This window comes from Corythoichthys intestinalis, chromosome 16, assembly GCF_030265065.1.
Source record: "Corythoichthys intestinalis isolate RoL2023-P3 chromosome 16, ASM3026506v1, whole genome shotgun sequence".
Lineage (NCBI taxonomy): Eukaryota > Metazoa > Chordata > Actinopteri > Syngnathiformes > Syngnathidae > Corythoichthys > Corythoichthys intestinalis.
The window spans coordinates 47,594,572-47,622,401 of record NC_080410.1 but is presented as its reverse complement, the minus strand read 5'-3'; the positions used below and the strand labels follow the sequence as shown (position 1 = coordinate 47,622,401).

At 38.3% G+C, this 27,830-nt stretch overlaps 1 protein-coding gene across 1 annotated transcript in view; it reads left to right on the top strand.

Annotated features, from left to right (window-relative positions):
- The first annotated feature begins 233 nt into the window (after positions 1-233).
- LOC130931775 (ras-related protein Rab-26-like) overlaps positions 234-27,830 on the top strand; it is an 87,293-nt gene continuing 59,696 nt past the window's right edge. The window contains exons 1-2 of the mRNA XM_057860795.1: positions 234-647; positions 12,448-12,558. Coding sequence (XP_057716778.1) covers positions 480-647; positions 12,448-12,558 — 279 coding nt within the window. The 5' untranslated portion in view covers positions 234-479. The remainder of the gene's footprint in view (positions 648-12,447; positions 12,559-27,830) is intronic.

The window sequence follows — 27,830 nt, the reverse complement described above, 5'->3', positions numbered from 1 at the left end:
ATTTTTTTATGATGAAAATTGCAAAAATAAAATAAAATAAACATGAATTCCTACAAATATTAATGTGTTGCGTTAGGGAAAAGGTTTTCATGTGTATTTAAAACAAAAAAACAAAAAAACTCAAATGATTGTTTGAAAGTGTTCGTGTGTCTCCCTCTTGTGGCGTTCCATTGAAATCACACGTTGGCTTCCACAGGTGTCCGAGTCGATGACGTCTCCCCAGTGAGGAGAAACAGCTCCTCGCAGTCAGAGCTGAAGGTGCGTTCATATGCATCAGCAGCACAGAGTGCATGCATCACACGGTGCCACAAGAAGAACGACCACCAAGCAGAACAATTTCGAACATCCTCGTGGATATTTAAAAACGTCTCTCCTTTTTTGGCTGCCTCATTTAACTTTTGTGTGATTTTTTTTTTTAAAAGCTTTTTTGAGTTGTTTTTGTTGCATTAACTTGAGGAAGTTCCTTGAATTCCGAGGGCATGTCTCGCAAGAAGGCAACGAGGAGCAGAAACACTGGCAGCCCCTCCGGGAAAGGCAGCGGCAAAGGTGCGCGGAGCAGCCCGGCCATGGCGCACTTGAACGGGGTGGTCCATCCCAGCGGACCCCCCATCAGCAACAGCAGCGAGTTTTACGACATCGCCTTCAAGGTACGTTCAGCATTGTATTGCGGTTCAAAGTGGCATGAGGTGTACATTTCGCTCTTACTAGAATTATATTTATTAATTTTAAGGTGTATTTTAGTTACCTCAACCTATTTTACACGAGAGGGACAGAAGACTAGAAACATTGTGCAGCACTTATCCAACATTTGCTGTTAATAAATTCGGTTTTAGTTGCAATTTTACTCATCACCATTTGATTTAACTATTAGTAGGAACATAATATTTCAGGTATATTACTACTATGGTTGGTATTTATGCGCTGCTTCAACAATAATTTGTTTTAATTGATTCTAAATTTATATATGATGATGAATTATCATCCCTGCATATAAAACTAGTTGGTAACACTTTATTTGACTGTGGTGTCATAAGACCGTCATAATCATGACATACCTGTCAAGTTGTACGGTTTCGGCGTAATTTGTACAAGTGAGCACTGATTTTTAAATGTGTACGCCGTACGTTCAAAATCTGTACGTTTTTCATGCATTACGTTTTTTTTCTCCGTTCGGATTTTGTCACCGTTTCGGCAACGAGACAATGTGCGTTACCATGCGTTGCTACATTGGTTGAATGACGCGAGAAAGGTTAGAGACACAGAGAGAGAAGAGCGGGAGTGGGAAGGAGGAAAGAGTGTTGTGACGCTGTTGTGACGCTGTTGTAAACGCGATGCTAGGCTAGGTGGCTCCAATATTCCTTGACTGTAGCCGACAGCCTACAAACTACGCTCACATGATGCTACGCCAGATATCACATGTATATGAACTAGATTCGAAATGATACACTTACCAGCGTTAGTAAACAGCCGCCATCTTCAAGCAGTAGACTTCTCAGAAAGGCTCTGAGTAAAACTTTTACATGTTGAAAGTGGACAGAAAGGAACTAATGCAAAAACGGGAGCAATTTTAACAACTTCAACGGTTGATTCAGAACATTAAATGACTTCCAAACATAGCAACGGTTACTACCATAATTTCCCGAATATTAGGCGCACCCGTGTATAATGCGCACCCCAAATTTACTTGTAAAATCTAGGGGAAATTATTGTACCCGTTTATAACGCGCACCCTAATTTTAGAAGAAAACAGAGCTTGTGTCCAGATACAGAGATGTCATTTTACTGACTGGTGAAACACAGCACAAGCATAGCACATTGGTAGTTCAAAACATTACCGTAAACTGACAATATTTACGGTAATAATATGATTTGACAACTTCTCCAACTTACCAGAATCTAGGAGAAAACAAAACAGATGTGACTTTTCTTTTAAAGGCTGCTGTATAACTTGCTCGTTTCCTCATGATGAATAAATGTTTCTTCCATGGATTGATACGGTAAAATGAAAGTGAGAACGTAAGTCGGAAATCCGTGAGAGCTCATAGCTGTCAACTCGACAGTAACAAAAGGAACTATTGTTATTTGGGTTTGAGTTTTCCGAGGGACCGATATAGTTGACGGACATAGGAAGTGTGTGTCCTTACATTTGTTATAGTCCGAATTGCGGAGCTGCAATAAACGTCGACTCAAATGAGTTTAAGAAACTAAATTCTGTGCTTTATGAAGAGTGAAAAAAGCAGAATTTAACACAGACGAAATCATTCGGCCGATTAGAGTGAAGTATTACCGAAACAAAACGGTGACGTCACGTACCGTAATGGTCGGCAACGGGTCGCCGCATACGTTTCTTCAACACAACGTGGCCGTGTCAATGAAAAAAAATCGGTTTATATATATATGTATTACATATATATTTCTGTCTCCATCCATGTACCCGTTTATAATGCGCACCATGAGTTTACAAGTTGATTTTGGGGAAAAAAAGTGCGCGTTATATTCGGGAAATTACGGTATGTTTTTTCTTTCATTTTTTTTTTTTTTTTTAATGAAATTTTTAAAAAAAAACATGAAAGGTAACACCAGTTACTTTTCCAAGTAACTAATTACTCGTACATTCAGGTATCTAAGTTACTAAATTACGTTTTGGGAGAAGTAATTTGTAACTGTGATTAATTACTTACTTTAAAGTGAGATTAACAAAACTGGTCATAAAGATGCAGTCTGCAGAATGAAAAGTGTCGAAAGCGGAGATTTTATTCTGCCAATTTGTTGCCGAACACAATTTGCCGGCAACTATCGCTGATCACTTCTCAGAATTAGCTAAAGAAATGTTCCCTGACTCAAAGATTTGCATCGGTAAATTCATTTTATCAATTGACCTTTTAAATTGGACACACTAACAAACTATCAAAACACATGATAGAAATTGCCAAAAATGCTACATACAATTATAACAAAAGTCACTGTTAAATTTTAGTAATCATGATGTAGCTGAAGATATTGATTGTTCTTTGATTGCACCAGGTTATATGTCACAATATTACCAATAAATTCATATTGTTTTAAAAATTTAGTTTTATTTTTGTTTCATATTGCACGCTTTACAAAACGTAAGATTCGTCACCAATTTGTAAGGGCATTGGTCACTATTTGTAAGATTGCCAACAGCCTCTGGTTGACAGGTATGCATGACACTGTCATCAGCATTAATCAATGCTTATGCTGGATGACATTGTCACTTTTGGGTGGATGTAAAAGATGCGGACAAGACGTGAATGGTGATGACAAAATTTGCCTGGTGACACTTAATGACATCTGTCATAAGCATTCATTAATGCTCATGACAGTGTCATGTCATATTTAAGACAGCCTTATGATGCCACTATCAAATAAAGTGTTACCAAATAGTTTTTTTTTAACTATAGTATTTGTTTGCGTTTGCTATCATATTTTCAATATTATGGTCATTAATGCATGTAATTTTACAAGTAGTACCTGGCTTACGAACGGGTTCGGTTCCTACGCGTGTGACGTAACTCGAATTTCCGTGTAAATCGGAATTAACCAGTTAAAGCAACACTAGGTAACCTTTCAACCTTTATAAAATATTGTCATAACATTTTTGATTCGACTGACAACTGGTTGAATGACACCTCTTTTATACCTTGAGGGGGTCTGTATCGCTTTCACCGGCACTAATCAACTTTGAGGACCTTGGAAGGAATCCTGCCTCATAAAAAAAACGACAAATGTGCTGACTCCTTTAGAGCATACATTAGTTCCCACTTTCGTCATAAAGAAGGAAGTAAATACAAACGCTTTCACACAAATTCTGCACAGATGGCACATCAACAAAAGAGACAAAAAGTTTTGTCTGAGGAGGAAAAAAAGGGATGCCACCAGGATATACAGAATAAACATTGGCCCGGCTTTCATTCGCTGGGGTGCTATTGTTTAGCAACAACTGGATTCATTAACTTATTACTATTCATGCTTCACACAGCCGCTGGAAACAGAAATGTTGTGTAATCCATCTGCAGTTGACCGGGAGATTGATTTTTAATTGACTGATGATTTTACGACATTGTGCGGGTGTGCACTGGCCCTCATAGGAAACGCAGTCTTCCTTAAGGCAAAACACTACCGCTTTTATCCACCAGTGTCGCTAAAATCAACCAAAACTGAAAAATTACCAAGTGGTGCTTTAAGTACCCTTACATAATAACTATCCAAAAAGTCCAAAAGTATTGTATTTTGTTTAATGAGGGAGGATACACTGCCCTCTGGTGGCAGCGTTGGGTCTGACTGAGCTGTCGCCTTGTATGACTGAGAAGCGGACTCAGCTGTATGACATGGATAAAGAATCGCTACACTCTGGTTAAGCCCACATTAGGCTGTAAGTTGTTTCAGCTAATATATGTTTGTGTATGCATTTGTAATTAAGTTTACTACTACAGTTTATGGAGTTATATATGAGCGATTTGCTATGAGAATTGTAAATACATTAGCAAACACTACCACTTTTGTCCACCAGCGTCGCTAAAATTGACCAAAACTGAAAAGTTACCAAGTTTTGCTTTAAGTACCCCTACATAATAACTATCCAAAAAGTCCAAAAATATTGTATTTTGTTTAATGATGGAGGATACACTGCCCTCTGGTGGCAGCGTTGGGTCTGACTGGATTGTCGTCTTGTATGACAGAGAAGCGGACTCAGACGTCTGACATGGATAATGAATAGCTACGCTCTGGTTTGGGCCACATAAGGCTGTAAGTTGTTTCAGATAATATATGTTTGTGTATGCATTTGTAGTTAAGTTTACAGCTACGGTTTGTGGAGTTACGTATAAGCGATTTGCTATGAGAATTGTAAATACTTTAGCATTTGTAGCATTTATGCTAGGGGCAAATTTGCCTTATTTAATCTACTAAATTTACATATTGATCAGACTAGATGGATGTTTGAAAACCATATGTTTTGTAACAAGTGTTTTTTTTTTTTTTTTTGTTAAAATGTGTGTCGTTTTGTGCACAAGTGTACATACTGTATGTTACAGCTTTATAAATTGACAAACGTGAAGGAGGTAAAAAGCTTCAAAAGCACAATTGCCTTGTTTGCTGTCTGTAATGCTGAACAACTTAACGTTTAGTGAGGACAGAACACGTCATGAAAATAAAAGAAAAAAATACTGTGAGGTACAATAAGGTACTCTTCATGCGACTAAAAAAAAAAAACGACTGAAGACAAAATAGTGGGCGAGACTCCGGCGTCGGTAAAGTCAAAAACGCATAAATTGAGGACGTTGTAACCCGGGAACTACCTTTACTTAATATGATTGTGCGTAACAGCATATGCTCACAATTATATATTATTTGTATTAATTCACGAATGTCTTTATTAGGGCTGCAGCTATCGAATATATTAGTCGTCGATTAATCGATGGACTAGTTAGTTCGAATAATCGAGTAAACGGATAAGGAACATAAAAAATTAAAATACTTGAGCTGAGCCTCAAACGGTACAATTTTATTTTTAAATGAGGATCTATGTCCAATAAAAGAACAATTGGCTAACTTATATAGAACAAGTCAGCTAGCTTAAATGCTATAAAATGCTAAAGTTCTGAAAGGTTTTCTTTTTACAATGCTCCTAACAAATGCTTCAGACACATATTCCCACAAAAAAAAAACTGCTAAATAGACGTATAAACTAAATTATGAATGCATTAAATTAGGGCTGTCAAAATTAACGTGTTAACGGGCGGTAATTAATTCTTTAAATGAATCACGTTAAAATATTTAACGCAATTAACGCATGCGCGGAACGACCCACTCAAGCATTTCCGCGACCAGACTACAATGGTGCCGTTTGAAGTATATTGAGAGCTAAAAAAAGTGGAGTAGACGCAGGTGTTACCGGCACCCGCCAAAGGGGCCACTGTTATTTTCAATGTGACCGGCATTGTCAGATTGAGCAGTGAGGAAGAAAGCGGTCGAGCGAGAGAGGGAGCGAGAGAGTAGAGAAAGTGCGCAGTTAGCGCAGGCTCAAGTGCTGCGTCGCACACATGCTTTTGTTTTGTTAATAAAAGTACCCACAAAACGCCATCCAACGCCTCTCAGTGTTTATATGTACGCCACCGTCTTCCTCAGGAGGAAATAGGACGAACCGAGCCAAACCGACGACAACGAGCCAACATGAAACGCCAGTCCATAGCACGGCTAATTACCAAGAAGGGCGAATTGGTAACGCAGGCATTAATTGGAGCCCCGCTATTTAATGGAATAAGCAGTGGCATTTCTTCCACAACTGTTATAACTATTGTGGCAAGCGACAAGGGAAGAATACCTGGAATGATAATCTTTTTCTTAACACCATGTAATGTACTCAACGCAGAGAAGATATACCATTTGCAGCAACCACTGTGACTCATGGTTGCTCAAATTCCCATCATGCATTTGGGCAGTTAAGAACATTTAAGTCGATACAGTATCATTTAGTGAAAGCACAACAAAAATAATATTCCTATCTCTTAAAAATAAAATAATGTTCACAAAAAGAAAAGCACTCAATGCAAAGAGATCTGGCATTCCCAATCAAAATAGCTATGCAAAATAATACTCTATTCAAACATTAAGTTTAGCTCAACAAATACACTAGATGGCAATATTTAGTCACAATATACAAACTATCAAAATTACTATAACTTGTACTCACATTCATCTTTTAAGAATTACAAGTCTTTCTATCCGTGGATCCCTTTCACAGAAAGAATTAATGTTAATGCCGTCTTGTGGATTTATTGTTATAATAAAAAAATACAGTACTTATGTACAGTATGTTGAATGTATATATCTTTCCATTCCAACAATACTTTACAGAAAAATATGGTATGTTTTAGAGATGGTTTGAATTGCGATTAATTACGATTAATTCATTTTTAAGCTGTGATTAACTGGATTAAAACTTTTAATCATTTGGCAGCCCTACGTTAAATACATTAACTCAAACAAAAACTTAGCTTACGTTGGTCTTAACAGGGAGCAGTTGGATTAAGTCATGTGAAAAGAGGCAGGCCAGAGGGGAGTGTATACACTCTAATCAGTAAAACTAAATGCAAACACTTTCAAAATAAACCATTACAACGCCACTTTAATTAAACGAATACTCGAAGCAACAAAATTTAATTCGAATATTTTTTCGATTAATTAATTAATCGTTACAGCACTAGTCTTTATTATATTTTCATACATTATTTATTTGTCAGTCATTCATGAAATCTGGGTAATTTGCGCTGCAGTGATGACATCTTCCTTGTTTTTCCTCCACTCTTGCTTTGCAAGCCTTCCTTTTATTTTTTTGTAACCAAGCAGCTTTTATTCATTACACAGCAGCACGCTCCCGCGGCCAGCTGTGTCAATAGACGATCGATAACGTGGAGAGAGGCATGTCGGCTGATAACGCGCACAATCAACACAGCGTGGCTTGGGCGCCCTCAGTAACGCGCACACCAAAAAATTCCAATTCCTCCCAGCGACAGTCTCCCATCGAGTTTGATCGGAGAAGAACTATGTTTTCACGTTTCATCTAGGCAAAGTTTGATGGAGCGTCGCGTTCTTCATTGTATTTTTATGCCCTCCTCAAATAGAGCGAGGTTCTTGTTCTGCACCTTTGATTGTGCTGGCAGAGGCTTTAAAAGCGACTGATGAACATCTGCACACATAAAAGTCGACTATTTATAGGCGGAGATAAAGCGCAAGTCTTGCATCACTTCACTCAAATGTGTTCATTCCTCTAAGAAACTTTGACTCGTTGACAGCATTAAATCCACTCGAAATAGGATAGCTGGCATTAGACGAATATATTCCAGTGTCGTTGATGTCCAGTGGCGTTCCTAGCCTACATGGTGCCCTGGCCGACCCTTTCGCGCCTCCCCCATAAAAAAAAAAAAAAAAGAAAAAAAAGAAAAACTATCGCAAAATAATCAACAACAGTTGACCCACAAAATACAGCGCAGGAAAGTATACAGTGGTATGAAAAAAGTATCTGAACCTTTTGGAATTTCTCACATCTCTGCATAAAATCACCATCAAATGTGATCTGATCTATGTCAAAATCACACAGATGAAAAAACATTGTCTGCTGTAACTAAAACCACCCAAACATTTATAGGTTTTCATATTTTAATGAAGGATAGTATGCAAACAATGACACAAATTTGGGGGAAAATAAGTAAGTGAACCATCACATTTTACTCATTCACTCTCAGCCATTTTCACCGGAGCAACCCCCTTTGCTCCCGGCCGTTTTACTGGATTTTGACTGATTTTGCAAGGCACACAGACAATTCCGTTCTATTGCTATATAAACATGGAACCCACCAAAAGAAAGATTAGACTCTTTTCTTTCAGCAGGAAAAAAAAGTAAGTTCATATCTTTTTCCATTCTTTAGCTATCAGCATTAGAAAATAGCTTAGTTTGAGCAATTTTCCAATGTTTGATGAAAAAACGGACATTGAGCTTTTTGTAAAAGCATACATTTCAAACATTGACTTTAACACAGCTATTTTTTTGATCTTGTGACATCCCAAACATCTGAATAATATTTTCATTCTACAAAATAACATAAACAACAAGACAAATAGAGCTTTTGATCAAAAAGTAACAATTTATTTAAACATAACTGAACTGATTGAACTGTTGAAATATTTGCGCTAGGGCTGTCAAAATTATCGCGTTAACGGGCGTTAATTAATTTTTTAAATTAATCACGTTAAAATATTTGACGCAATTAACGCACCCGCTGGCATATTGCCTCAAACATTACAATGAGGCCGTTTATGGACATTAAGAGTGAAGAGAATGCCACCGGCCGCTTGGGGGCAGCGCCGTTCCATACTCATGTTATGTCTTCTAAACGTGGGAGAATTAGTAGTTGTGAGACGTTTATGCTGTATTCACAATGCAATGCAAATTGCTATTTGTGCTCCACAGATATTCCGGTAAGTTTTCTTTCTTTTAGTGGCAATTATGTGTCTCTTGTTTTATTTTGGGTAAGATATGTACAGATACAGTGGTGAGAACAAGTATTTGATACACTGCCAATGGGTTTTGGCAGTGTATCAAATACTTGTTCTCCCCACTGTATATGTTATACAGTAAAGGCGAGTGGAGACAGGCGCGCCATTTATTGGCATAAGCTTCTCCTTCACAACAAACATAAGTATCGTTTAGTGAAAGCACAACACAAATAATATTCCTATCTCTCAAAAAAAAAAAAAAAAAAAGTTCTCAAAAAGAAAAGCACTTCAGTCTATAGTAATGAGGCCCTATTCTGACACACAGTTAAACAACAATGCTAAATAAACTGACATTCCATATCAATTTACCTATGCAAAATACACGTAAAACTTTTCACTCTATTTTTATTCTTCTTATTATTATATTAACTCTACTTTTGATTGAAAATTTTACAAATTTTATTAAAACGAAAACATGAAGAGGGGTTTTAATATAAAATTACTATAACTTGTAACTATAACATTTATCGTTTAAGAACTACAAGTATTTCTATCCGTGGATCACTTTAACAGAAAGAATGCTAATAATGCCATTTGTGGATTTATTGTTACAATAAACAAATACAGTACTGATGTACAGTATGTTGTATGTATATATCCGTCATGTGTCTTATCTTTCCATTCCAACAATAATTTACAGAAAAATATGGCATATTTTAGAGATGGTTTGAATTGCGATTAATTGCGATTAATTACGATTAATTAATTTTTAAGCTGTAATTAACTCGATTAAAAATTTTAATCGTTTGACAGCCCATATTTGCGCACATAACAGCGGGGAAGGCTCTCGGCTGCTCCCAGTTGAATGAGGTGGCTCCCAGTAATATGATGAGTTTGGCTCAAGATCGGTCTCACTTTTTTCATCATCTTCATCGTTGGTTTCGACCTCGGGCTCAGGTGTAACGCGACGTGAGCTCTGCCGAACGCGTGTGAAACACGACGCTTTTGTGGCCGCGGCGGTCTCGGCAGATGGAGTTAACTCTCATCAAGTTAGATTTTTTTTAATCTTTCTTTGACGATTGTATCGTTTTCTTTCCAAAACACTCCTCCAGTTTCGTTTGCCTTTTGTTTTCCATCGTTCTCCACATTTTTCTCACGCTTCTTCACAAGGCTCCTCCAGCTTCCGTTTCCTGACTTTTTTCTTCACTTCATTTCCTTTCGTGGTCCTCGATAAATTCTTACCAAATGCGCTACTTCCCTCAAGTGGCCAATTTTATTGCTTTAAAATGGGTTTTGAGCATTGTACAGTCTAGCGAAGTTGCATCAGAACTTAGAGATGCTCTTGTGAAAAAAAACGTAAAAGTCGTATAAATACGTTTTTGGGACACTGAAACAATTAAAAATAGATCGTATTCATACGTTTCGGGGAGCAAATGAGTTAGTGAGCAGGACAGCACTGTCGATATTTCACAAAATGAGCAGCAAAAGCAAAATGAATAGGAAAGATGGGATGAGATGAGAATAGGAAAAAAAACAGTGTTCTGCCAAAGTGTGCTACACCGGCGAAACGTCTACAAGAGGCGAATTTGACAGCCAAAGTACTACCGTGTACTTTCAGCTTGTTTTGTTTAGATGCTTACAGACAGAAGATACTAAAGAGGCCTTAAGAAAATACTTAAATGTAGTAATATCAAATAAGGATGGTTTAAATACGCTACGGGACTAATGTGGTAACCAGATCAACAATCTGCGTTAAAGCTACCATAAGAAAACACAATGCATAAATAAATGAGAGGGAACCACTTGAAAAAGGTATTTTGCGGCAATGAAAAAGTAATAAAAGACTCACTAGAAACAAAAATAGTAAGTACTTGCCACTTTTCGCCGCTTAGAAGTAATAACAATAACCCTGTAGTGTTTGTCTAGTGACAAACTACCCCCAGTGTCCATTGTGCGCATAAAACATGGCGCCTAGGTCAAAACATGGAGTAAATATTATAAATTTTTAAATCAGTGGCAATATTTTATGTGTTTCTAATAACAGATTTTAATAAAAGAAAACAACTGTGGCTTATTATTGAGGTCCGAGGTTCCCTTTATTACAAACAGGTCATTGATACAAAAAATTATAACATGAGTAAATCATTATAGAACGTTAACGAACACAGGTAGGACTATTAATTCAAAATTTTCAAAATATTCGTACGGTAAAAATGCATAGTTATGAGTTTTTGAGTAGTCAGAGAGCTCCGCTGGTAATATTTATCAACCTTGGCCAGAATTTATTGAGAATTGTCGATTTACAGTACCACAAAAATGAGAACTGTAACCTGTAACCAGATCAAAGTTCACATGTAGAACATTTAATTTATTTTTCTAAATATTGGGACGGCAAAAATGCCTAGTTTTGAGGATGGGAATAGTCGGAGAGGTCCACTACTAAAATTCACCAACCTTGGCTAGAATTTCTTCAAAATTTTGGATTTACAGTGCCACAAAAATGAGAACTGTACCTTACTCAAAGTGCTCATGTAGGACTTTTAATTCAAATTATCGTAATATTGGTACAGCAAAAATGCATAGTTTTGAGTTTGTGAGTAGTCATAGAGCTCCACTGCTAATATTTACCAACCTTGTCCAGAATTTATTCAGCATTGTGGATTTACATTGCCACAAAAATGAGAACTGTAACCTGATCGAAGTGTACATGTAGGACTTTTAATTCATTTTTCTAAATATTGGTACGGCAAAAATGCCTAGTTTTGACTACGCTAGTAGTCATAGAGGTCTGCTACTAATATTCACCAACTTTGTCCAGAATTTATTCAGATTTGTGGATTTACAGTGCCACAAAAATGAGAACTGTAACCATTTACTAAAACGACCCATTGCTCAGGGGGATCAGATAACATTATACTGACATGACAGCGCACACAACGCTAATGTAGATGGAGCGATTTTAAGATTATGCGAGTTTGTTTCCTTAAATGATGACAATGGTTGCGTCATATATTTTAGACTGTTGACAGTGTCTTTAAGAGTTGGGAACAACGCGAGTATACGGAAGTCAACTGCCTTGCCGCTCGGTCGGACTGCATTTACCATAATGCTTGGATTATATGAGTGCTCCAATTTCAGGCTCAGGTCATTTGGCCACCACAATTCCTACATATTTTTACCCAAAACCGTTTTTTCCCGTGCACGTGTAAAATATGTAGAGTTGCAGTACTCGCATATGTAGTGACACCAAACCCTACTTATTTTAGGAATTGCGACCTTACTGTACCTTTTTCTCCCTACACCGGCCCACCGGAGAAATCCCCTTCATCGCATGTATGCCAGTCCGCCCTTGACTCGGAGGGTTGGCAGCGATCTAACATTAATGACAGAGATTGAAATAATAACTCTGAAGCATGTCGTGATCCTTAGGTGATGCTGGTGGGCGATTCGGGCGTAGGCAAAACCTGCCTTCTGGTTCGCTTCAAGGACGGCGCTTTCCTGGCCGGCAGCTTCATCTCCACGGTGGGCATCGACTTCCGGGTACGTCCACACACGACACATGTACATGCACAGATGCCTTCAGGATTGATAAAACAAGGCCAATTGCACCCCTGGGATCTTAAGTCTCACCATCCCCGATTATCCGTGTGTATTGATTGCTTAAATTAGTTCTGACATGCTTTCCATTTCCTCCTGATGTGCCAGTTTTACTGGTCCCAATTGTCCATCCATTCTCTCATTGGCTGCGATCATCAACGTGATCGCTGGACCTGTCCCAAAAAATTGAAATGAAAGCTGTAGGGCTGACCGGTATTAGAAAAAACTGACATTGCGAATTGTCGGGGGGTTGCGATCCCTCGCTACTTCACGTCGTCAGCTCATCACTGATTTTTTTTTTCCTTAAAAAAAAAAAACAAAAACAGATGAGCTGTCCCGAGCCGATCGCGTAGTCTTACTCTCCCTCTCTCTCCCTGCTCCAGGCAGTGAGTGCGCTGGAGTTGCTTATTAAATTTAACAATGATTGACAGACGTTGATGCTTGATGTTGCCAGAAAAATGAGCTTCAAAGTGCCGCATGCATAAGTCATCGTTTTACTTGTTAAACAGCTGCTGTGGCAGCTCATTGTGTGTAAGTGAGAAGCTTTGGATTTGAGTGGACTCACTGCAGCATTTAATAAAGTCAAGCATTTTCTGCTTTATTCCTGTTTAAAATAATTCGGTGGGACAGTAAAATGTTTAAAACTTATCATAATTATTGCATTTGAAGTGCTTAAAACCATGTAATATATATATATATATATATATATATATATATATATATATATATTTACCAGGGCTGTCAAAATTATCGTGTTGACGGGCGTTAATTTTTTAAATTAATCACGTTAAAATATTTGACGCAATTAACGCAGATGCCCCGCTCAGTCAGATTTAAATGACAGTACAGTGAAACACTCACTTGTTGTGTTTTGGAGGTTTTGGAGTTTTTGAGCTTGTTAAGCTTCTGTGTACAGTGCAGTTAAATTTTTTGCTTGTTTTTTTCAATTCTGCACGGATTTAAATGAAACTGAGCAGTCGATTACTGTTCTGGTTCTTTCTTTAAATATCGACACATATCTGTGTGTGTATATATATATATACATATATACACATACGTATGTATATACGTATGTGTATATATGTATATAATCATCTTCTTGGCTTTCTCCACTTTCTAATTACTCTCCTACTCACCTTTCCAGTAGAGGTCTGTGCCCCACTCCTAAAAGGCCAATAAAGGGGGTTGAGTGATTATTATTAGTGTATGATTATGACTATCCATTGATAATAATTATATGTGAATGAGCTCAACTCCTGTACTCGTCTATGCGTAAAGTGAGAAACACAGCTGATCCTCCAGAAGGAAGTCACCCCAAAGATAGAGTTAAAAAGAATTCACACCTAACTCTATAAACAACCAGGAACTTTACAATGCATTTCAGACTAACTACCTAGCAGCAGCAGCAGCAGCTGACTAACAGCGTTATTTTAGAACTGGGATGTAACTATTAACCGCAAAACAACATAGGTAAGACATGCGCAGAGATTGTCAGTAGTGTGAAAGCCAGATTTTTATTTGTCAAACATGGAACATTTGGTTTATTAATTACATGGGACTTTCTGTTGTTAGCTAGGGGCTGAAGCTAAAGCTAACTAACTTTTACTTCCAGTAAGAGTGATAAATACTCTCTTTCTTGAAAAACCTTCTTATGTCCATCCTTAATCCCATCTATTTACACTCTGGTCTGTGTGCGTAAGAGGTATACACACACACACACACACACACACGTTGCCCGTACCAACTGCAAGCAAGGTCACAGGGAAAACACAGACTGGATTTTCAGTGATGTGGGCATCCTCTATCTGAACAAGTGGAATTGATTGGATAACGGCTGAAGCCCCTCTAAAATGAGCCTAACGGCGCCAATGGTCAAATGAAAACTGGCATTCGTCTCGTTATTGTTTAGTCTCCCAAAACATGTTTTGAGCTCGTTATCGTCTCGTCATCGTTATGAAAAAAGCGTTGGTTGACGAAATATTTCGTTATTGCCCAAGCCACGTTTTTAGCTTGTCATCGTTACGTCATAGTCATGAAAAAATTGTTTGTCGACTAAATATTTTCGTTATAGTCATTGTTGGCGATATCAACACTGCTTAAATGTCGTCCTTCTCTTTCAAAACGATCCCAAAAATCATCCACTTAGTCCTGCTTTTCTGCTACATTTCTCCAACATGATTCAATCAGTCCCTGCAATGTGACAATATACTCATCCTTCCTTTAGGCTTCCATTTGCATCTATTTTGAGAAAGAGAAACAACTCTGTTTGAGTAACACGCACTCTCTTTGGCAGTAATTAACAGCTTGTAAATTGCTGTTCTGCTAATTAGGGCAATTCAATCGCTCTGGATAAACATTTGCTGTTGTAGTGCACAAATCTTTCCCGGACTCTGGATGAGGCTTTTTTTTCCCCTGACAAAATTGGCTTATTTTCCGAGCAGAAAATAAGGGTCTTTTTTTGGTGCAGGCGAGCGTCTTCTGGAGATTTGTCTCTGTTGCTGCTTCAAAGGCGCCGTTTGTTGTCGTCTAGTCTCGTTAAAGCCTCAGCATGTGTGCCGCATTACGTTAAAAAAAGAAGCAGCTTTCGCTTTCATGTCGTATTTTGGATGAAAACATGGATGTGGGATGAAATTCATTAAGGAAGCTTCATACTAGGGCTGTCCCAAACGTTTATTTTTCAACCGATTAGTCTACTTTTGAGTTTTACGACTAGTTTAACCATGAACTATTTTAACACAATTATGACTTCTTTCATACCTCTAGATTGTTTTCTCGAGGTTCTTAACCCTTAGATACATAAGTGGGTCAAAAATGACCCGGTGAGGTTAATTTCTTGAAATATCTTCGGAATGAAAAATTGTTATCAATTCATATTCAAGGTATTCCTCCAAAACATGTTTTTGATACAATGCCATTCAAATTTTTGATGAACTTTTTATACATTTGATGAAATTGCCATTTTTGTATTACTACCCTAAGCTTCCACAAGTGGGTCAAAAATGACCCACATGCATTTTCTATGGAATCCAATGGGAATCTTTCATTCTTATCAACTTTAGCTGTCAGGAATAAATTTACCGTGGACCACACAGACTAGGTATGTAAAAAGTGACATCCCTTAAGATTATTTTACACAGCAAGAGCTGATACGTGTACTGTAAGTATTATGTCCATATAGTATTTTGTGTGTGTGTCTTTCATGACTCTTTATTATTATTTATCAACAAACTGACCTACTTCATAACTAAGGCTAAATTCATACCGCGGGTCCTAATGCACAATTCCGATTTTTTGTCATATCTGTTTTTTTGGCATACCTGTTCAGACTGCCTTTGTCCATTGAGCCTGTTCAAGTTTCACACATGCGCTCTAATTCGTAGTCCGAGATGCGCTGAGCAAACTGGCCCGCATGAGAGAAAACCAAGCATTGTCAGGCTTATTCTCAACCCGTTTTTTTTTTTAATGACTTTTGTCAAGCCCGCTCCTTCCCCAAAAGTCGCGTTCAAGCTAGGCATTAACGCTAATGCACAGCTGCACCGCTACCGTAGCACCCTGTCCCTCTCGCTCTTTGCTGATTTTAATTGCTGCATGAATTCCAATTTGGGGGACTCGACAGTTCGGACCGCAGCCACATCCTTGAAAAATGTGGCCCGGATGGGATTTTAACCACATACGAAAGTGACCTGGATCGAATTTGAAAATGGTCCACTTTTATGCGACTTTTCCCATTCAGTTGAGTCGGAAAAACACCAAAGAAAAATCGGATTTGTGCTAGATTTACAGCTGAAATGGTCCTATAGATGTTGGGTGATGGAGAGGCAGTGACGAGGTTGGACTCAAGTGTCCGAAATTTCTGATGATGAGGACCCAGACTATTGTCCAGGTGGCAGTTGTCCACCTGGAAATCCAACTGAACAGGATCAATCTGACTCATAAGATTCCACTTATGTGTCCTCTGAAGAAAAAAGTGTCCAAATCATGGCCAACAGAATGACTCTTACTAGAGAGAATTACCTCCCACCAAGGGCAGAACACAGAGCCACAATATCCACATCGGTCTGTGCCTCCACAAGGGCTTAGCACCACTGTCTCACCAAAAAAATGCATGGGAGCTCTTCATCATTGATGATAAAATACAAAGAAGGATGAAGTCTGTTGCTGTTTTATTTATTTATTTATCCCCCCCCCCCCCCCCAAAGATATTTCAAGCATGAAATCATTCTTGTGTGGCCTTAAATATCATACGAATTAATATACAAGTGATTATTCTAAAACAAAAATGCATAAAAACACATTGCTTCTAATATGGGTAATTTTTGACCCACTTATGGAAAAGTCGTTGGTTCGGTGAGTAAGTTCAAGGGGGTTCGGCGAAGGGCACTGTTTTCGTACACTGACTAAATTAGTTGTTTTTTTTTTTTTTAGGGCTGTCAAAATTATCGCGTTAACGGGCGTTAATTAATTTTTTAAATTAATCACGTTAAAATATTTCATGCAATTAACGCACAAATGCCCTGCTCAAACATATTACAATGACAGTACAGTGAAACGCTCACTTGTTGTGTTTTATGGAGTTTTGCCGCCCTCTGCTGGCGCTTGGGTGCGACTGATTTTATAGGCTTCAGCACCCATGAGCATTGTGTAAGTAATTATTGACATCAACAATGGTGGGCTACTAGTTTATTTTTTGATTGAAAATTTTAAAAATTTTATTAAAACGAAAACATTAAGAGGGGTTTTAATATAAAATTTCTATAACTTGTACTAACATTTTTCTTTTAAGAACTACAAGTCTTTCTATCCATGGATCGCTTTAACAGAATGTTAATAATGTTAATGCCATCTTGTTAATTTATTGTTATAATAAACAAATGCAGTCCTTATGTTCCCTATGTTGAATGCATATATCCATCTTGTGTCTTATCCTTCCATTCCAACAATAATTTACAGAAAAATGTGGCATATTTTATAAATGGTTTGAATTGTGATTAATTGTGATTAATTACGATTAATTAATTTTTAAGCTGTAATTAACTCGATTAAAAATTTTAATCGTTTGACAGCCCTATTTTTTTTTTTTTATTAGAACAACTTTTTTGATTGAAGTAATGTAATTTTGCGTTTGGACCACATTTTGGCTAGGACATTTGTGTCTCTATAATTCAATCAAAAAATAAGTTGCTTCAGACAAAAAAATATATATTTTCAAAAGAAAAATCACTTCAATAAAAAATTTCAAAAAATTAAATCGTAGAAAAAAAGGTTTGAATGTGAAAAAATATTTGAGACTCAGAAATTCGCATTTGAACACTTCATTTTTCATTGAAACTGTTTTCTTTGATCGAAGCAATCCTTTTTGTGTTTGAGCCATATTATAGGTAGGACATTTGTGTCTAAATCATTCAATCCCAATAAAAGTTGCTTCAATAAAAAAAACTTTTTAATCAAAGAAAAAAAACTTTTAATAAATTTTTTTTTAAATTTGAAATATATATATATATATTTTTATTGACATGTCACTTTTTTTGAAAAGCAAAACATTTTAAACTTTTTTTTTTTTTTAAGTGGAAAAGTTTTGAACACACTTTTTTTTTTTTGAAGTGGAAAAAGCTTTGAAGGCACTTTTTTTTCGATTGAATCATTTTGACACAAAGAGCCAACTTCAATGCTACCTCCGACATGTTTGAGTGGCAGGTGACTACGCCAATGGCATAAAAGCAGGAAGTAAGAATAATGGCCACCAGGGCTCCATCCAGCCATCAGGCTCTGATGGAGTCCAAGCCGAAAATAGGGCACCGCTACGGGGGTGTGACATCGGTGAGTGCCTGCGATGGTACGGTGTTCTGTCAAGCAATGAAACAATAGTAACGCAGAGACACTAAGGAAACTAACTTTAATCAGATTATTGGTGTAGAAAAATGAACGCGTTAGATTACTCTTTACTGAAAAAAGTCATCAGATTACAGTAACGCGTTATTAACTAACGCGTTACTGACAACACTGGGCATCACCATACAATTAGCCGTAATATGTTAAGTTCACGACTGCAAATATCGGTATCGGTTTGATATCGTATCGGATTTTTGGAGTTGGACAATATCGAGGTATCATTTTCCAGTTAAAAAGTCATTATCAGACAACTCTAGTAACTACACATTCATCGTGGTGCATCGGATAAATCAAAGTTTGACTAATTGGTGTCCACTGATGTTCAATTGGACGCCTATCGCCATCAATGGCACTGAGACAACATGAGCATTTAGTGTGTTTCCACAGCAACACAGATCATTGTGAAGCCTGCCTGTTACTTTCTTTTCATTTTCAATGGCGAGGTCACAACACCTACGACAGGCTTTATGCGGTAAATGCTCGCACTCAGGCAAAAAAAAAAAAAAAAATGAATGACGGCTTCTGTATGCGCCATTTTGGTTGTTTACTGTCACTCGGGTGCCCAGAGGTCGTGGGCTTCTTTTCATTCCCGCTATTCATCTGTGCACTCTGACATATTCAATCACAGTATTTCACTTACTAAAGATGTTTATGAGTCATCGCAAGCCAGCGACCGTGGAGGAGAGTTCTTTCCGTCATCTGAAGCGGAAAGTGGACATGCAACATGTTTGCAAAAGAGAAAGCTGAAATAATCTATTTGTGTTTTCTGGATAAAATGAAGACAGAAATGCTATCATTCCATATTACAGGCAGTCCCCAGATTAGGTCGACAGTACAGTGATCCCTGGTTTTTCGCGTTTAATGGGGACTGCACGCGATAATCGAAATCTGTGAAGAACAGATGTAACTTATTTACATTAAAAAAAAAATATATATATGTTTTTTTGGGGGGGTGTTCCATGTACCGTGGGGAGAACAAGTATTTGATACACTGCCAATTTTGCTGGTTTTCCCACTTGCAACGCATGTAGAGGTCTGTAATTTGTATCATAAGTTCTCTTACACTGTGAGGGACGGAATCTAATACAAAAAAACAGAAAATCAAGTTGTATGATTTTTAAATAATAAATTTGCATTTAATTGCATGAAATACGTATTTGATACATCACAAAAATCAAACTTAATATTTGGTACAGAAACCTTTGTTTGCTATTACAGATACCAAACGTTTCCTGTAGTCCTTGACAAGGTTTGCACACACTGCAGCAGGGATTTTGGCCCACTCCTCCTTCCAAAGCTTCTCCAGAGCCTTCAGGTTTCGGGGCTGCTGCCGGGCAACACGGACTTTCAGCTCCCTCCATAGATTTTCTATCGGGTTCAGATCTGGTGACTGGCTAGGCCACTCCAGGACCTTAAGATGCTTCTTACGGAGCCACTCTTCAGTTGCCTTGGCTGTGTGCTTTGGGTCATTGTCATGCTGGAAGACCCAGCCACGACCCATCTTCAGGGCTCTCACTGAAGGAAGGAGGTTGTCAGCCAAGATCTGGCGATACATAGCCCTATCCATCCTCCCCTCAATACGGTGCAGTCGTCCTGTACCCTTGGCACAGAAGCAGCCCCCAAAAATGATTTTTCCTCCTCCATGTTTCACGGTTGGGATGGTGTTCTTGGGGTTGTACTCATCCTTCTTTTTCCTCCAAACATGTCGAGCCGAGTTTAGACCAAAAAGTTCAATTTTGGTCTCATCCAACCACATGACCTTCTCCCATTGCTAAGAGAGTGTAATCTTTCTTTTGGTGGGTTCCATGTTTACATAGCAATTGAACAAAATTTTCTGTGGGCCTTGCAAAATCAGTCAAAATCCAGTAAAACGGCGGGAGCGAAGGGGGTTGCACCGGTGAAAATGGCTGGGAGTGAATGAGTTAAGTGTTCTCATTAGAGATGTCCCGATCGATCGGCATCCCGGGTCAGATCACGTCATTTTCAAAGTATCGGAATCGGCAAAAAAATATCGGACATGCCTTTTTTTAATATATATATATATTTTTATTAAATCATTTTCTAATTGTATTTAACGTTACAGACATAATATGTTACACTCATCCAGAGTCTTTAGTTTAGGCTTAAGGTAGGGTTATCAAATGTATCTCGTTAACGGCAGTAATTATTTTTTTTTTTTAAACTTTATCACGTTAAAATATTTAACGCAATTAACGCCCACTCAGCAACCCACTCATGCATTGTTGCGTTCAATCTGTAATGGCGCAGTTTTACCTATATATAGAGCTAAAAGGCAGCGTAAAATGAGTAGAGTGAATTTTGGCAGCCTTTGGAGCCTTTTTTTAATTGGTTAAAGCCTTACAATCCCTCTCCCCACGATTAGAAATATCGTGGGAAGAAATGTAGGGAAGAAAGTTAGTAATTTATCTTTTTCTTAATACCCTTAATATTTCCCAACGCAGAGAAGATATATCAATTGGTACCACTACGCACAGTCATGGTTGCACTTCCCATCATGCATTTGGGCAGAACAGTTAAATGGCTACAGTATCATTTGCTGAAAGCTCAACAAATACACTATATGGCAATATTTAGTCACAATATACAAAGTCACATTTATCCTTTAAGAATTACAAGTCTATCCGTGGATCCCTCTCACAAAAAGAATGTTAATAATGTAAATGCCATCTTGAGGATTTATTGTCATAATAAACAAATACAGTACTTATGTACTGTATGTTGAATGTATATATTCGTCCGGGTTTTATTCATTTTTTTCTTAATGCATTGCCAAAATGTATATGATGGGGGAAAATTATAGGGAATGATTGGAATTGAATCGGGAGCAAAAAAAAAAAAGCAATCGGATCGGGAAATATCGGGATCGGAAGATACTCAAACTAAAACGATCGGGATCGGATCGGAAGCAAAAAAACATGATCGGAACAACCCTACTTCTCATCCACAAATTTGCCTTTTGTGTGCCATTCTTCTATCCCCCTCCATTGCTTTTTTTCCCTTCACTCCCAAACTCCAAATGTGTCGTTTCTCCGTTTGAATACCACCGCCTCGAGGGCAAACATTTACTATTTTCAATAGCAAGGTTGTATCAACCTAATGAGTCCCAAATGTTATTTTTCATGAAATGTTATTTTAAAACACACACACACATAATGTCGCTTTCGGCTTAAATGGGAATTCGCTTCGCGTCACCACCGGCGTTTCACAATAGATATGCTCGGGAATAAAAGCTGAAGCATGTAGATGACAAGGGGGAAAAAAGTGAAATGAGGGCAAAAAGTTTCTTGACTTTAGTCTGAATTCCCCCAGTGCGTTGATTATCATTCCTGTGTTATCGTGAAGAGCAGCACTTCTCACCTCTAGTGACAGACAGCAGGCCTGGGAGGCTCTGATGTAACTACACAGTTTCCTTCTTCCCTTTGCAAGAAAACCATCTCTATATGCTTTACGACAGATATTGTATAGGGGTGTAACGGTACACACAAGTCGCGGTTCAGTACGTACCTCGGTGCGGGGGTCACAGTCCGGTATGTGTTTGATACAGCAGGGAAAACTTAATATAATTAATTAGGGCTGTCAAACGATTAAAATTTTTAATCGAGTTAATTACAGCTTAAAAATTAATTAATCATAATTAATCGCAATTAATCGCAATTCAAACCATCTATTAAATATGCCATATTTTTCTGTAAATTATTGTTGGAATGGAAAAATAAGACACAAGATGGATATATACATTCAACATACGATACATAAGGACTGTATTTGTTTGTTTATTATAACAATAAATCAACAAGATGGCATTAACATTATTAACATTCTGTTAAAGCGATCCATGGATAGAGGGAGTTGTAGTTCTTAAAAGAAAAATGTTAGTACAAGTTATAGAAATTTTATATTAAAACCCCTCTTAAAGTTTTTGTTTTAATAAAATTTGTAAAATTTTCAATCAAAAAATAAACTAGTAGCCCGCCATTGTTGATGTCAATAATTACGATTCAATTCCAGTCATTCCCGATAATTTTTCCCGATCATATACATTTTGGCAATGCATTATATATACATTCAACATACAGTACATAAGTACTGTATTTGTTTATTATGACAATAAATCCTCAAGATTTTCTGATTTTCTTACTTTCTGTGAGAGGGATCCACGGATAGAAAGACTTGTGACTTTGTATATTGTGACTAAATATTGCCATCTAGTGTATTTGTTGAGCTTTCAGTAAATGATACTGTAGTCATGCCCAAATGCATGATGGGAAGTGGAACCATGACTGTGCGTAGTGCTACCAATTGATATATCTTCTCTGCGTTGGCAAATAACATAAGGTGTTAAGATAAAGATAACTTGCTACCTTGCTTCCCCACATTGCTTCCCATGATATTTCTAATCGTAGGGAGAGGGATTGTAAGGTTTTAGCCAATTAAAAAAAGGCTCCAAAGGCTGCCAAAATTCACTCTACTCATTTTATGCTGCCTTTTATATCTCTATATAGGTAAAACAGCACCATTACAGATTGAGCGCGACAATGCGTGAGTGGGTCGTGCAGCGCATGCATTAATTGCGTTAAATATTTTAACGTGATAGTTTTTTAAAAAATTAATTACCGCCGTTATTAGGATAAATTTGATAACCCTACCTTAAGCCTAAACTAAAGACTCTGGAAGAGTGAAACATATTATGTCTGTAACGTTTAATGCAATTAGAAAACGATTTTAAAAATTATATTAAAAAATGGCATGGCCGATATTTTTTTGCCGATTCCGATACTTTGAAAATGATGTGATCGGACTCCGATCTCTCTAGTTAAAATCTTTTTGGGATTGCTTTTCTCTTTAGCACAGGACTTCTTTTTTCTTCTTTCTTTCAGAAAGAAAGCTGACCAATACGCGGGGTCTGAAAGGCAAATTGTTGTTGGATTATCTTTAAATACCCGCTACTTTTTGAGCAGAATTGTAGCTTTGTATAGGCTAATGTTCCTATTGTTGAAAGCACAAAGGTGTGTAATAAAGAACTAGCACATTTATATTTTGCTTTTTGTTTTCTTACTGTACCGAAAACGGACCGAACCGTGACCTCAAAACCGAGGTACGTACCGAACTGAGATTTTTGTGTACCGTCACACCCCTAATAACTGGGAATGCCAACCCCCCAGTCAAATTATATTGGACGTCTATCACCGTCAATGGCAGCCAATGAGTCAAGACTTAAAATTTTGAGACCCATTTTGAAATACAGTATAATTCCAGCCTTTGCCTTCTGTTGTCATAAAAAAAACAAAAAAAAACAGGATTAGGAGGCAGTATTGAATTATTTGTGTGTGTGTGTAAAAAGTGTCACATAAATAATTACACATTAAATTATTAAGGTTAAGAGATGCTGCTTTATTCCCAGTCCTGACCATTCATTCAAAGGTCTTTTTTTCATAGCTAATTTCTGTTCAGAATAGGCGTCCTTCACATGCACTCCTTGACAGATTGAGTTAAGAGAAACCGCTGCCTCTCTCACATTGAGATGCCGGCGCAACCTTGACCCGGGGGAGCTCCTCCCCTCCCTACTCTCCTTTCAAATGTGTGAGCAAAATGTGAAATAGCGACACTCATATTAGCATTCAGCGGGAAGCACAATAGAATAAAAAAAGATTTATTCTTGCGGCAATGGGAGTATTCTGCTTTTACATTAGCCAAGTACGTTGTCGAAATAAAGGCGCGTGCTTTCTACAGCTTCCGGACTTGAACAGTACAGTAAAAAGCAGTTGTAAATGGGAAACTATTCATAAAAAAAATACAGCGAGGAAAATAAGTATTTTAAAACCCTGCGTTTTTGCAACTTCTCCCACTTTTCAAATTTTCATGATTGGTGCTTGTCCAATGTGAAAGAAAATCATGAAGAAAAAAAAAACTGAAATCACAGTGTATGATTTTTTTGGAATGGAATGGAAGGGAATTTTATTGTCATCATCATCAGTATCATTGACAATCATTGATAATTACAAAATGTGATATGATTTGCCCGAAGGAACCGAAGAAGAAGACAAAGGCGGACGGAATGAAGCATATGCTTAGGTGTTGGCTATTTTCCCAGCTTTCTTGAGTTGACGTGCTTTTCTTGCATTTTAAGTTGTCATTGAAAAAAATCTTCGACCCTTTCAGGTGGGGGCACTGGTTAAGCAGGGAAGTCTTGGTCTTGTGGTTTGCCAGCTTCATGAGCACCGACGCAGGTGCCCCCCCCCCAGATGGGAGCAGAAAGCAGCGACGGATGTCCAGCGGGTCCATGTTTATTCCATACTCTTTGTCAAGTTCAAAAATATCAAAAAATAGACCCTTAGGTAGACATTTGTAAAATTACCCAGAAATAAGGAGAGAAGACGCTCAGTTTTCTTGGCCAAGGAGAGCAAAAAGTGACTACTGACAGTCACCAAAATTGATCTAAAGAAAAAAAAAATCCTCCTTGGTATTTTATTTAGGGGTTTGTCCTAAAAAATGGATGCTGCCCTGAGGGAGGGGAGAGCAAGCTGGAGACACCCATGTGGTTTTCGATTGGATATGTGTGTGCATGTAGGTGGAACTAAGTAAATACACGTGTGTAAGCAAGAGCTCATGTAAACAATCATGTAAACAGTCAAAACAATCATGTTAACAGTCAAAATGACCCATACATTTCAGTTATGCAACGCTGCGGCCATGGAAGATGTCCTCGGATGGAAAATTGTCCTCGAAGGTCTAGACGAAAGTCCAGACGCCAGGTGCTGAAGATGCCTCGGAAGGTCTAGTTACGCAATGATGCGGCCATGAATCAAGGCAGTTGTCATCCCGACCCTCTTTTACTCTTTGTAACACTTAAGCATTATACTACAACCTGGTATAGCAAGCAATAATCATTTACTGGTTATATTAGTAAGAAAAATATGGCAATATGTATTATTTATGGTATGTATGAGCACAAGCAAATATTCAATCAATCAATCAAGCAAATATTTAATCGATCAAACCTCGATAATTACCTCGACACTCTTTCAGCTTAGCAATTGCCAGTTGCACCACTGTGTCACCTGAGCTAGGCATCAGTTGTAATCCAGAAATGATGAGCTCATTTGCGCGTCGGCACTGGTCGAGATCGTCAGCCAAAATTTCCAGCCTCTTGATGCGAACATCTCTCTCCTCGACAGCCTGCTTGAGTTTCTCGTTTTCAGCGCGAATTGACCGGAGCTCTCTGACGATTTCTTGATTCTGGTTTTGAATCAAGCCATTCAAGGAGACCTCCAACTTCTGTATGGAGGATTTTATTCCTCCCAAGTGTCCAGGTTTCAAATTCTTTGGAGCCATACTGAGAGTCGAGCTTGCTGGCCCTGAGCGCTTACCGGTTAAGATAAGAGAGTGCTTCAGGAGCTCAGAGTGCGACTGTACACGGTGAAGTCTGTACACGGAATGACAATTTTTAACAATTTATTTGTATTATACTGCTGCAAATAAGTTTTTGAACACCTATCCATTAGCTGGAATTGTGAGCCTCAAAGACCCGGTAGTCGCCTTTAAAAAGTCCACCTCAAATCCACTTATTCTCCTAAATAAGTGGAGTGGAGGTGGACCTTTTGAGTCCGACTTTTTGACCTGTTTGAGGCGGTTAGCTCCATACAAACACCTGTCCACCCCATACACCCCAAAGAGAAGTCCAAAGATAACAGAGACAGAATTGTAGACCTCTGCAAGGCTGGAAAGAGTTGCGGGGCAATTGCAACGCAACTTCAGATCCACCGTTGGATTATTAGAAAATGGAAGAAGCTAAACAGGACTGGGGCTCCATGCAAGATCGAGTAGTAGGATCTCAATGATCCGAAGAATTGTGAGTAATCAGCCAAGAACTACATAGTAGGAACTGGTCAATGACCTGAAAGGAGCTGGGACCAACATTTCAAAGGTTACAGTTGGTAATACACTAAGACGTCATGGTTTAAAATCATGCATGGCAAGGAAGGTTCCCCTGCTTAAACCAGGACATGTCTGGGCCTGTTTCAGTTTGCCAATGACCATTTGGATGATACAGAGGAGTCATTTGGGAAAGTCATGTGGTCATATGAGATCAAATCAATTCAATGGTCTTAATTCCTCTCATAATGTTTGGAGGAAGAAGAATGATGAGTACCATCCCGAGAACACCATCCCTGCTGTGAAGCATGGGGGTGGTAGCATCATGCTTTGGGGGTGTTTTTCAGCACACAGGACTGGACAACTGCAGTTTTTAACTAAACTAGAGCTACCAAGGGTGGATCAGTTGATACAAATCACTTTTGTATCCAGAGACGGGTCATTTGACTCTAATCAGCATATCTTCTGTAAGCATTGAGGTCCTCATTAGTCATTCCCGTTCACACTCACATGAGCATCTTGAGTGTTTGCAGGGCAGGGCTGCCTGTTTGCAGAGGACTGTCGGACATTACTGCATTGAGAAAGAACAGCTGTCTCAATTTCTCTGAATATTTAGTTGCAATGTTTCTTGGATGTATGGAGCTATAATTGTGATATTGCTGATGATGAATGGCTGATGATGCACAACACAAGTCATTTTTGGCACAAAAAGCATTTTATTTGATTAAAGAAAAATGTGAAAAAGACAACAAAAGAAACTATATACGTACAAGGGATGGTGTAATAAAATACAAAACAGTTTTATTTGGTGACATATGAAACTTAGCTTTTTTCCCGGGGCTAGGTGTTGAAGGTTGTTGCCGAAGCAATTTTTCCTTCTGCGCCTTCTTTGCGCCCATATGAGAGTGAGCCAATTCCTTTGCAAGACCCACCAAGACGTCCACCCGTCTCTCTTGCCTTCCGGTGCATGCCTTTTACAACACATATGCATGTAGTGCTGCCATGTCAATCATATTGTAGAACACGGGAACTGGCCATCTCCGTGTTCCTCCGTGTTTCACAAAGTCAAGAGAGCCCTGGATTTGCAAATATTCAAGATACTAATTGCAGCTATCCAGAGTGACCCCCCCCCCTTCTCACCTAGGTAGCAACTCCACATGAGTGTATAGGGTTTTTTGTTGTTGTTTTTTTTGCTTGATCGTTTGTTTGAGTGGTCTATTGTTTGACAAAAACAAGTTGTCCGTTTGGTATTGGGGTCATTTGACGCCTTTGTGGTCTTTCTTTATAGCCAAAAGAACCCCGGGACTTCCAGTGTTAAGGAGAGGGTATTGTGAGATTTTGGGGAATAACCTCCTTCCCTCAGTTAGAGCATGGGTTGTGACTGGGTCATCCAACATGACAGTGGCCTGAAGCAGACAGCTAGTATAACCAAG